Genomic DNA, 12,889 nt, shown 5'->3' with positions numbered 1-12,889 from the left:
TATGTGGAGACCCCTTCACCAGACAAAGAATTCTGTAACGTCTGTGTGGCTCCAAATCCAAATCCAAATCCAGTGAAATTATGAAATGCAGTCAAACCAATCATATTTTTTAGCAACTCACATTTCTATTCATGTAAAGCAGAGGAAATACTAACTTGTTTCAAGGCATTTAACTGCTAGAAGCACAGGGATAGGGTAAAAGAATTTGTATTGTAGCATTCTTATGTCTTCTTCAGGCAGCATCTTTAATTTCTTCAACAACAAACAGTACTGAAACAGCTGGGCCTAGGAAGGATCCCACTTGAGCAGAATAAATGCTTTTCAGCCTGGGTTCACTGATGTTACCTCCTGACACACCTTACTCTCCCTGCAAGCAGAGAACTCAAGCATAATACTATGCTAATAAACCACACCCAGACAGCTGTGTATTTGGCAATTTGTCTTATCAATTTTTAAGGACCATCTCCTTCTTTCAAAGCCTGCCTAGCCAATGTATTAAAAACTATCCAATCTTACTTTTTAAGATCCATTTCTTAATTTTAGTTAGCCAACTGTGAGTTATTTGATAATAAGGCTTCTCTGAAATATGATAATTCTCTAAGACAGTACTCTAAGATATATCAGTCACAAAATAAGCAGAACACTTCTAACCTGAAGTTCTTCCCAGAGCATTGCCCTGATTTCTCTGCCTTGCTTTTTAACTGCTTTTTCCTTTAAACACTGTTTTTCAAGTATGGTGTCAAGTTTATTCATTTTCTTTACAGCTGCTTGAATCTGAGCATTTATGTCCATGTCTTCAGAACATTCCAAGTCAGAAGAGTCTGCTGGAGAAAATATATAAAATTAATGTTGGCTTGAAGCATGTCAAAAAAACAAACAAACACTAAAAAGCAGTTCAAGTAATTTGGCAACACCCATAGACAAGAATACAATATTCTGAAACACATGTTAATTTCTAAACCTGTTTGGAGCAGGGAAAAATACAGAAGTCTTTGCAAGAGTGCTGAATCAAACTCTGAGCTGTGTCAGTTGGATATGGAGGTGTGAGAGAGGAAAAGTCACCTATTTTGGGCAAGTAATTTGATTCATATTTATAATGGCAGAGTGACAATATCTCCACAGTATCAGCAAAAAAATCACTGACTTTAAATATATAAAACAATTTTTTCAGCCTGACTTGTAGAATACATTTTGAAATTAATAATTCAAAAGAGAGACTTTCGAGGGAGGGTTAAGAGAGACTCTGTAATATCTCTGCCTTTAAATATTAGAGAAGTTTCAGTCTTGTGTCTTAGCAAAAACAGATTCCGATACTGGTTCTGGAAAAATATTGCTATAAAAATGAAAAACTGTAAAACATTATGGAAGCTACCATTACTTAATTAAAGTAGATTTCTACACTATCTCCTTTTTTTCCCTAAATATGCAGATTGTAATTATAACTTTTACCTTATTCCCTTCCTATAGCATCCTCATGTTCTGTCCTCTTTTCTGGCTTCCACATCAAGAGTAGAGGAAACACTTGTAGCATTGCCCCTAACCCCACAGATTTACAGATTTTGGAACCCTGCAACACTCTATTTAATCTTCTAATCTTTTGAGGTCAAACACTTTACATAGCCATTGATCCAACCATTTACTGTGATGCACTGGTCTACTTTATGCCATAAAAAGATTAGAGATACAACAAGGGGAGAGCTATAAAAATCTAAGTGAGCTACAGATGACAGATGGACCAAAGGACAGATGGTAAAAAAAAGAGCACTTATTTCAACTGGCCTGAACTCAGCAGATTGATATAAACCTTAAACTACTGAGTGAAGCTTTAGGCTGAGTTCTATTAAATTTCTGTTCTGTAGATATTAATGTCATGTTTGGTGACCAACACTGCTGCACTGGATATGATAACCACTGAATTCTGCCTTATTAAACTGATTGAATCTACAGAAAAGTCAAATTCTACTATAGCATTAAAGAAAATTAATATCCATTAATAAAGCAATCTCTAAATAAAGAATTCATCCAATACCTCTTGAAAAGCACAATTCATATACACATTCAATTTGCAGTATATATACAGAATATACATAAAAATACATGACCATTCCAAACTCAGAAGCATTAATAAGAAAAGGAAAAGGTTTTATTGCACTGCTCATTTTATACACTTGAAAAGTACTATCTGATTTTGCATTACCTGTTTTTTCTGGGGAAATTTCACAGGATTTCAAAGTTTGTGAAGTAGTATCTGACTTTGCATTACTTGGTTGTCCCAGGGTAGGTTCACAGAATTTCAACATATGTGTTTCAATGTTTTCATCTCGAGAATCTGAAGTAGAGGTACATCCTGAAAAACACAGGGAAAAGCCTTTCACAATAAACCAGATACATTTTTCTCAATTAGGGATCACCACAGAGCCCTTGCAATGAATTAATTTTAAAAATAGCATATAGTAGTACACCAGAACTCATGTTAAAAACAGGAGCAGGAATCAAGGGATTTCTTTTGACACCAATTCTGTCATGAAATCTTAACTAAATTTCAAGACGGTGTCGAAACATCTGCTTCACTCAGTGGCATTTGCATCTCTATTTGTAAACAGTCGGACAGCCCAGAACATTAATCCATTACCATTTATAGAATGACAGAAGAATGCCATGAAACCCTTCTGCAAGTGCTTCAACTAAAGTTATACACTGCATACTTGCATTGAAAGTACTTTATTAGTATTAACATTGTTCATTTGTTAAATACTGTAATTTAAACCATAAATTCCAGGTTTTAGGACAGGTGGACCACTATTAGGATACAATGTTTCTAACAAATGATCATGATTACTCTGAAAAGTTTGATAAAAACATCTTAATGAAAACACTTTCTAACATGATTCCATGGAACACACACACATGAGTTTTAATTATCTTTTAAGCCAGATCACAGTTTATGGTGCCACAAGACATTTATTGTACTGTACAACAGGAATAACACATTTCTTTCAAAGATGGATTTCAAATAGTGAAGAAAAATGAAGGTATGGATTTTGACATCTTCTTTTCCAGAATTTCGCCTATTTGCTACCTCTATTCCCTCAATCAGCAGAATTTTATCCAAACTATAAAAACTTGATATTTGGTCTAGACACAATACAAGAAAGTTTTAGTCATTCCCACCTGACAACTCGATTGGATTCCATAGACACTTGTGAAGAGAGATGGTCATGCTCTCCACTGTTTGCTGATCACTTCTTACTTCTGGGACATCAGATTTATCTCTGTCATCACCTTTGTTTTCTGCTGGACAGTCATCTTCTAGACTGCCACTCTGGTAACCATCAGCCAAACTGATGGGTGAATCTACCTATGAAATACAAATTATTGCCACCATGAAAAAAGGGATGTTTTGGGTGAAGAAGATAACCACAAATACTCACAATGCTATCACAAAGAACAACAACAATTCTGTACAACACTGCAGAGTACTTCTTAAATAACAGAACCATTTTCAGGTCTGATTCTGATGCTATGAAAGAGCTCTTTTACTTAGATTTTCCAACTCATCGTTCCCCAGACTGTCAGATATGGGGTTGTCAGGCTAGGGTACTAAAAAAGCAGACTACTTCTTTAGCATTCTACTACAAAGAATTAGGCATGGAGCTTTTAACCTGCTGAAGGAGAGAAAAATTACCTCTTGCAAACATGGTTCTGGTGTTGTTAACTCCATAGATGTATTTAAATATCTACAATTAGGTTGAGCTAGATGCAGGCCTTGAAATTTCATCCACGCTCCTACTTGTAATATCCACTGTTACCTAAAACTGGGGGAAAATCCAGCAAAAACAACCTCTCAAATGAACAGTTTAATAATAAAGAACTACAAGCCCTGCTATATTTCAGATATACAGGTAAATTTCAAATGCTTTCTAGCAACTCCATATTGCAAGGTTTTTCCAGTTCAGACTGGCTTGCCACTCAAGTATGCGCTTTTCTTTTTAATATACATACAAATATACATTTATATCAAGCCAACCAAAGCATTCAAACGTGCTTATTATCAAAGACACTGAATAGCACACATCTTACAAATAATCTCAGAACAGAGGAATTATCATGGCTGTAGTTTAAACTACAGACACACACGTTTCTCTGAAAAAGAAAACAACAAAAAAACTGTGTGAATTCACAGGAATTCGACGTCTCAGCGCATCATGACGCGTGCTGGAAATTCTCAGAGGGCTCAAATGAATACAAGTCTTTATTTCAGTATAAGGGAGGCAAGGAGAGAAGGAGGCATGGACGGAAGCAGGCAGGGAGAGAAGGAGGCAGGGAGGGAGGCAGGCAGGGAGGGAGGCAGGCAGGGAGGGAGGGAGGCAGGCAGGGAGGGAGGGAGGGAGGGAGGCAGGCAGGGAGGGAGGGAGGCAGGCAGGGAGGGAGGGAGGCAGGCAGGGAGGGAGGGAGGGAGGCAGGGAGGGAGGGAGGGAGGCAGGGAGGGAGGGAGGGAGGCAGGCAGGGAGGGAGGGAGGGAGGGAGGCAGGCAGGGAGGGAGGGAGGGAGGCAGGCAGGGAGGGAGGGAGGGAGGGAGGCAGGCAGGGAGGGAGGGAGGGAGGGAGGAAGGCAGGCAGGGAGGAAGGCAGACAGGGAGGGAGGGAGGGAGGGAGGAAGGCAGGCAGGGAGGGAGGGAGGCAGGGAGGCAGGGAGGGAGGCAGGGAGGGAGGGAGGCAGGCAGGGAGGGAGGGAGGAAAGCAGGCAGGGAGGGAGGGAAGAAAGAAAGCAGAGAGGAAGACAGGGAGGCAGGAAGGCAGCGAGGCAGAGGCAGGCAGAGAGGCAGGCAGGGAGGCAGGAAAGCAGGAAGGCAGCGAGGCAGAGAGGCAGGCAGCGAGGCAGGAAGGCAGCGAGGCAGAGAGGCAGGCAGGGAGGCAGGAAAGCAGGAAGGCAGCGAGGCAGAGGCAGGCAGCGAGGCAGGCAAGCAGGAAGGCAGCGGGGCAGGGGCCCCGTCCTCACCGCGGGAGGGCAGCAGCGCGGGCGCCGCTGCCGTTGCCGTGACGACCAGGCCGCGAAGTCTCGCGATAGCTGCGGCTGGCCTGGGGCGGGCCCTTCGGCGGCCGGCTGGTCCGGCTCCGGTTCTCCTCTGGTCCCGCTCCGCTCCCGCTCCGTTCGCGGGGATCCAGACGTGACCGAGCTCCCCCTGTGCCCCGCTGGAGCTCTGCCCTCCCCGTCTTGCGCCTCCTCCTCCGAGCCCCCCGTGCCGCAGCCGTGTAGCACGGAGCGCCGTGCCGCCCCTTCCGAGCCGTGCCCGTGCTGGGAATTACTGGGGCTCTCTCTGTGCCCAGGCTGGGCCTCTGCACTCATTGTGTCACGCTAGCGCACGAGGACAGTTGAATCGCTTTTCAGTATACCCGGTGAAACTTAAAATTGTTACTGTTGTCACTGTTTTTACGTGAATGCTCACTGTTAAAAAGGAATTCATTATTAATAAGGGGAGCGCAATTGCCTTCCTAATCCCATCCCTTTTTATCTTTCCTGCATTTAAACAAAATGTGAGGATTAATTCCCATGGTCCGATTAACTTAAAAAGCGGCAGAGACAACTCCAGGCTCCCACTGCTTCCTTTGATACCCATGCGTGTTAAAGTCAAGTTTTCATTGGCAGTCAAAATTCACAAGAAACAGTTTCCTCTGAAGAAACTAAGTGCATCTCGTTTAAATTAAGGTTTTGATTGACAAATTTTTGTGCCGAAATAAATCTTATTTAGCTAGTGGTGTTATGTATTGAGGTCTGCAGTAGAGCTTTGGTTGATGCTTAGAGTATATTGCATTTTACTGTCACATGTGCCACTAAGAGAACCATTTTTCCTGGTATTTAGTGTAGTCACAATGCAATGTGGTTCCCAGTTAAGAACTGAAGACAAACAGAAAATGCACTAGGAAATCCTGTGTAGTTTTACCTCCTCCCTAAGCATGCTGAGTTCTGGTACATTAAAATTTTAACGTCTTCTGATTGCTAAAGCAATACCATAGTGGTGTTTGGAACCTGTGGTGCTTTCCAGATGGTGCAGATCATGTTAAAAAAAACAAAAAAAAAAAACAAAAAAAAAAAAAAAACAAACAACTAGAAGAATGCATGTTTACATGTGCAAGTTTACATGGGCCAGTAATGACCATGAGATGAATGGACAGTATTGTTCCAAACTGGCTGAACTAAAATATGGGGGTATTAGGAATTACACTCACTATGCATAGTGAGGTATGGCAAGCAGCTAGGTGTAACTGCCCCAATATTTATTGTTTTTCTACAGTATAATGTGCGAGGGCGTACGTGCCCCTAAGTCCGGCTAGCTGAAAGGGAGACGGCCGACACCCTCACCGCATCTGAGGCCAGCCCCCCTTGGCGTCGTGGCCTTGGGGCTGGGCTGGATCGCAGACTTGGATTACTTGCGCTGGACGAGACGAAATAAGGGAGCAACCACTCACTGGGGGTTAACGTTGGTTTATTGAAGGACGCTGGTAACAGCAATGATAACCAACAGGTGGAAAAGACCCCAGTAAATGGCCCCAAACTGGGGGAAGAGGCAAGGTTTTAAAGGGAAGGGGTGGAGAAGGGAGGGAAGCCCAGCTAACCCATGGGGGAGCATAAGGGGAGGTACTTAACATAACTGACATATGAACATATCCAGTAAACACAAAGTAAAGGAGGAGCCCTGGGACACCAGCCAACCACAACCCCCAGAGAGAAGAAGGTTCTCGAAAGCTGGGAGGAATGGGGGGTGATTGACTGGGCCCGGGGAGGAGGAAAAACTTACTTATAAGGCAGAACATGGGAGGGGAAGTTATATAACTTAAGCGATTGACAACTGAGGGAGAAGGGGTAACCATAGCAACATAACTGTAAGAGGAGCTGTGGCGGGAAAACTGGAGGGGGAAGAACCATTTTACAAAGAACAGGGGGGAACAATACATAAAATAGGGGAGCAAAACAAGAAATTTGAAAACACACTGCAACAGTTTGTCTTGTTATCAACTTTCCTATTACAGACTGACTACAACCTCACAAGAGCCTTTAAGAGGAGACCATCTGGCTCTGGATCTGCTTACAAATGGACATAAAACTCCTTTGAAAATGGTGCAGGAATGGGCTTCTTGCTGCTGTTTGTCCATGTAGAACCAGTGAAGGTTTCCAATGAGGCTGTCACACCTGAGAGTGAGTAATAATGGCTGAGCAGGGATATCTCAAACCACAGTTGATCTTATAATCTGCTGTGTGTCCTGGGAGACCCAGAGATGAAGACGTTCATAGAGCTCACCTCAAATCCTGTAAATCAGGTCATAAGAGTCTTCCTCTCCAATAAGGACTGAACTTTATTAATAACATTAAATATTCCATAATTTCAAATGTTCTTATAGGTGTCAGGTGTACTGAAGCTTGAACTAGAAAAGCAGAATCAAGGATCAACTTTCTTTATTTGCTTTTCCAGGAACAGGTCAATTTTGTTCCAAGATAAACTACATAGTTCCTTGAAGTATAACAATTTTTTTATTTAAAAATATAAAATTGTAATGGAAAAAACTCTTTTTGTCTAGAAAGTGGACAGGAGGAAAAACACTCCAAGATGTGCTTTTCATCCTAAAAAATAGGTTATAACATGATGAAATCACATTTAGACAAGCTGTCTTGATACTCAGAACACAGTTGTCATAGTAACAGAATTTATCTATCCTTTTCTTCCTGATCCAATCAAAAAGAGACACAAACAACAGAGGACATACAGGGAACTTGTTCCCAATTACTACTGCTTACCTTCACACTCCTATTTTGAAAAACCTTTCAATAAACAAATAGGTAGCCAAAACACTTTAATTTCATTGTCTCAAAGATGTTGGAGAAAAAAAAATCAAGATTTTTTAATAGTCATTAGTTATTTACCTTTGATTATTTTTTATATCTTTCTCTGTACTCACCTGAAGTACTTTTTATTTACCATAGGCAATATTTCTAAGGCAGACTGTAACAGTTCCAGTACTCAGGTTAGGACAACCACAGCTAATATTCATTGTATTAATTTCTCTAAAGGTTAGGGCAATAATCAGACTCCTGTCTTGCAAAGGAAAAAGTGATTATGTAAAAAAGACCCCAAAAAAATCCCCTTAACTCACTTCTGTGTAACTTTAATGTGATGTTATAACAAGACTTGATTTTTTTTTTCAAATTGGACAGTGGAAAACATTTTGACCAGGTCAATAATTTAAACAACAATCCAAGCAGCAGCAGTAATGACTCAAAGCTACTACTGTCTTAAAAGGAGTAAAAAATGAAACAAGTCAAATATTCCATCTTGCATAAAGAATTTTCTGAATTTTCGGATGGCAATTCTAGCATACAGGCTGGTCGGTGAATTTTACACAGATTAAACAGGTTGGTTTTTACACGGGTTGGGGTTTTTTCTATAAAAATATGTGCTTTTGTGGATATTTTCCACATGGATGAATTGCTAAAAGATGAACTAAGAACATTCTCAGGTAATTCTTGAGGTATGAAAAACCACTGTAAATAATTTCTTGGTGAATGATTTCAGTGTCTTTGGATATAATCTGCTAAAAAAAGTACAATCAAGTGTTTACAGGTATTCTTTTTGAAAGAAAGAAATATTTTTGTTTCAACAGTAAAAACCCATCACAAACCCTTTCCTTTACAGGAAATTATATACAATTTAGTGCTTTAAGTTTATCACTGGTGTTTCATTCAACATGAGAGTTGAAAAGGACAAAAACAAGTTTGCTTTCTTCAAAGGAGTTCAGATCAGAGTAAACATTTATCCACATTCAGAAATCACAGAGATTTTGAGCAGTACCTATATGTAAGCAAGACATGAATGTTAAACCTAGCCAAAATTGATGAGGAAACTACAACTCCTACTTTGACGTTTAGGTTTTCAAGATTTTCTCAATGGCATCTCTTCTTTCACTAATTTTAGAAAAACACACTTCATTAAATTACTTTTTATTGGCACTTTTAAAAAAAAATGCATGCTGTAGTAATTCTCCACCTCTGCCACAAAAGGACCATTTTTTTCTGGAATCTTTCTTCTGTCTGATTTCAAGCAAGCTATGTATGTCTTTTCATCTCTGTATTTAACAAGGGCACCCATCTGGACCCCCTGAAGACTGTTCCTCACTCCCAAACTGATAAGCTTTTGAACTAGCAAGAAATGAAATGCACTGAAACCAAAGAGGAAATGGAGAAAAACACATTTTACACAGTAATTTATACACTTTAAATACATTTTTATTAAAACATTTGCTATTAATGACTTGTAGAAATCCACAACCTTGGAGCCATCAGAAGCTGGTGACTTCCTTCAATCATGTTGAAGGAAGAAAAGGTACATTCTGCTTTAGCAGAATTTCTTCTTACTTTTAAGATTAACTGGTTGGATTTAGTAAGTTTCTTTGAACTTGTCAAGATTCTTCACCTTGTCCTTTTAAAGTATGCTTTAAGGAAAACTACTTTCACAAACAGACAGTAATCACAGATAAAGGTTCAGCATGCAGCAAAGGGCTGAAGTACAGGAAAACCACAAGGAGCAAACAGGTGTTACGAGATTGTGCTTTTCAGAAACTACCCACAGAGACAACAGTGAGTGCAAATGAAAGACTGCTTGAAATGGAACAAGAACTAAAATGTCAGGGTTGCAATAGTTTTAGGTCACCTAACAGACAGATTGAGTTTAAAGTTCACATTCAGTATAAATGAGACAATATGTCTGTGATTCTGTGGACAGGCAAGCTGCAGCACAATGCCTGAACTCTCACAGAAAGGCTGCCGAGCTGATACCAGGACTGGCGTGACTGACTCACTCAGGAATTAGGCACCAGATTTCAAAGTCTTGTGTTCATACATTGTATGGTCTGCTCTGCAAGATGAGTGGAGCAGGAGGGTTGGTATCTGTATCTGTGCAGATAGAAGGAAAACTTCTCTACTTCTGGCAGTATTGAGCAACAGCATTAATAAACCTTGGCCTTTTTAGGTGTTGCCAGCTTCTTCACCCAACAGTTCTGCTGTCACTGAAACACTCAGAATCCCTCTCTGTGAGTCTCTCTCTCTGTGTGAGAGACTCAGAAACTGAGACTGTCACACTCAGAGAAAGGCCACTAGTATTTCACACCCATTTATTTCATTTGCTTGCTTTTCCATAAGAAAACAGCAGAGTGCACCATCAGCTAAGTTTATTTCAAGGTTTATCCCTTAGTTACTTAATACACACATTACACTTTAAGGACATTTGTATATGCCCTTTATCACAGGATTCTTAGCACATACATATTTGTTTATTGGAGTCAGAATTTGTCCTGCATGGTCTCCAATCCAGTTTTTACTTAAATCTACAAGAATATATGTGGGATCTTTATAAAAAGAGGTCTTTCTCAGGTTTAACATGCATGATGATTTGGATATTCTTGGCTTTGTGGATGTTTTAAGCCAAAAACCAGTGGCTAGGTTTTAAAATATTTTAGATGTTTGTCAGATGCTTGGTAACTAATTTATGCAAAAAAATCCATCAAGTTTTAACACTGATCAAATAAATGTGCGTAACAGAAAACAAATGCACTTAATAGTCCATCCTACTTCATTCATGAAATGTGCAGAATCTTGCTGTGTCTATGTGTAGGAGAGTAGGACTTACCATGCTGCTTGTCTTCTGCTCTCTACAGCCTTTCCTGTAAAGTTTCTTTGATGCCCAGTCCATTTTAATACAACATAACATTTCCCAGAAAACCAACTGCTGCATTTCCATAATTAAGACATTAAAATAGTTCCCAAATTCATATGTACTTTTGAAAGTTAATAACAAGGTATCATTGTAGGGATTTCAGAGATCAAACTACAAATTTCCATATATATTTGATATATTATTTTGATTAAGTATTTCATATTAATAAGGAACATGTATATATATGTTTTTCTTTTGTTTGTTTGTTTTAACTTATATTTGGCAAAAAAAATCAGGCTGTAACAAATTTCAACATAATAAAGATCCATGGGATCAAAAATGTAATAGAAAGTGACATTCCTCTGTCACTTAAAGCTCCTGCTCTTACTAAGAATCCACTTTGGGAAAAATACTGACTTTATTGTTTCTGCTGACTTTTCTTTCTGCTTTACACTTGGGCTGTTTTGTCTGGATTAGCTCTTCAGGGGTATTCCCCAAAGGAGGCAGGAGTCGCTTCTTATTGTTCCGGTTTTCTGAGAGCCACTGTGGAGGCAGCTCAAAGGGTCCAAAACCAAACTGCATGGAATATTTGTCATTTACTGCATCAGCTTCTGTGGGCACAGCTGGGGCCACCTGAGCTGCAGAGTCTGCAATCATCTGTGGTACAAACCTGTGAACCAAAGTCTGTCCAAGCTCGAAACTGGTGCTAGGAATTTCTTTCATTTGAAAGTCACCAGAGCCAATGGATTTGGTCTCATTCTCCTCGTCTTCCATCGGCTTGAAGATTTGTTGTTGCCCAATATGAAACATCTCCAGAAGCTGGCTTCCTGAATGGACACTGGGCTCCAGATTATCATCTGCAATACCACCCGAGCTGACAGTGTTTCTCCTGCTGAACCTCCGGTGCAGCTGCACTATTGTCCCCACTAAGCACTTCCGCACCGATCTGTTAACAGTTAAAAATAACAAAGGGTTGGCCAGCAAAGAGACCTTGGGCAGCCAAATAGCAGTGAGGAGCAAGAAGACTGAAATATCTGAAATATTGAGTATGGTGCGGTAAATCACCAGAGTCACATAGGGGACACTGCAGAGGATAAATATCATAACCATGGAAAGCAGCATGAGGTGGAGCTCAGCTTCTCTCTGGGAGGCATATGGGATAGAAACTGTATTCTGAGGGGTCCTTAATGCAGCTATGATGACTTTTTTCTTCTGGCTGGCACTCAGCGCTCTGCGAATGAGAATCATAAAGAGAAATACCACAGCCACTGGCACAATCACAGTGGTGATATTATAGATGATGACATATATCAGGTGGCCAAGGGAGTAGCTCCAAGATTCAGAGCAAGTGGACATGGCATAAATATCAGACACATTGGTCACAGCAAATACTGGAATGCTGGCTACTATTGCATGGGCCCAGATATAGATAACCAGGTCTCGGGATTTTGCATCAGATATTTTTCTTTCCAGAGGATATAAAACAGAGTAGTATCTGTCAAACAAAAAAAAAATTATAATTATTTTTATGGCCATACTGCTTATGAGAAACCTCTCCATCACCTGAGCATAACGGTGGTCCACATTCCTAACTGGGTTGCCAACTGACTACCTGTTTATGAAAGGGAAAAGGCAAAAAAAAAAAAAAAACAACAAAACCACCCACCAAAAAAAAAAATCCCAAAGGTCTGCCTTTACAGGTCTGTCTGTAGAAAAAAAACCAGACTATTTAAATGTCAAGATCACATTTTTGGTGGTGAAAATTTCTTTCAATACATCACTTTGGCTGATGCATATGAATATTATTTTGAAAATTTCAGAATTAACTCACTTGTAAACTAGAGTGTATGTTGCACACACTCAAAATTTCAAAAGACATTATGGAGGCATGTATCACATTCAAAGGCCAGACTCATAGTTTTAGAAGTTGCATTATAACAGATTTTTTCTGGATATTTGGAAAAAGCTGTTCACACAAATTACATGTTATTACATTACATGTATTAAAATGTAATTTGTGTACATGTTAATAAATTACATGCAATTACATTACATCTGTTGGAAGTACAATGATGTTTTGCTTTGCACAAGCTGTGGTTGGCAAGCCCTGAGCAAAAGCATTGCTGAACACTGAACATTCTGTGTGCATTTAAAAACATAAAGTGCATCTCTGACATGCACTTCAAA

General features: G+C 40.0%; 2 protein-coding genes across 3 annotated transcripts in view; both read right to left on the bottom strand.

The window, feature by feature from the left end:
• FSIP1 (fibrous sheath interacting protein 1) overlaps positions 1-3,797 on the bottom strand; it is a 66,916-nt gene extending 63,119 nt beyond the window's left edge. Inside the window, exons 1-4 of the mRNA XM_058807543.1 lie at positions 3,686-3,797; positions 3,172-3,358; positions 2,198-2,347; positions 652-824 (exon numbers count right to left, since the gene is read on the bottom strand). Coding sequence (XP_058663526.1) covers positions 652-824; positions 2,198-2,347; positions 3,172-3,358; positions 3,686-3,778 — 603 coding nt within the window. The 5' untranslated portion in view covers positions 3,779-3,797. The remainder of the gene's footprint in view (positions 1-651; positions 825-2,197; positions 2,348-3,171; positions 3,359-3,685) is intronic.
• A 7,292-nt stretch (positions 3,798-11,089) lies between these two features.
• Positions 11,090-12,889, bottom strand: part of GPR176 (G protein-coupled receptor 176) — a 34,318-nt gene continuing 32,518 nt past the window's right edge. For both annotated transcript variants that reach the window (XM_058807941.1, XM_058807940.1), the window contains one exon: positions 11,090-12,197. In XM_058807941.1, coding sequence (XP_058663924.1) covers positions 11,090-12,197 — 1,108 coding nt within the window. The remainder of the gene's footprint in view (positions 12,198-12,889) is intronic.

Source organism: Ammospiza caudacuta, chromosome 6 (assembly GCF_027887145.1).
Source record: "Ammospiza caudacuta isolate bAmmCau1 chromosome 6, bAmmCau1.pri, whole genome shotgun sequence".
NCBI lineage: Eukaryota > Metazoa > Chordata > Aves > Passeriformes > Passerellidae > Ammospiza > Ammospiza caudacuta.
Note: the sequence above shows the minus strand (reverse complement) of the source record. Positions and strands in the feature narration are given on the sequence as shown.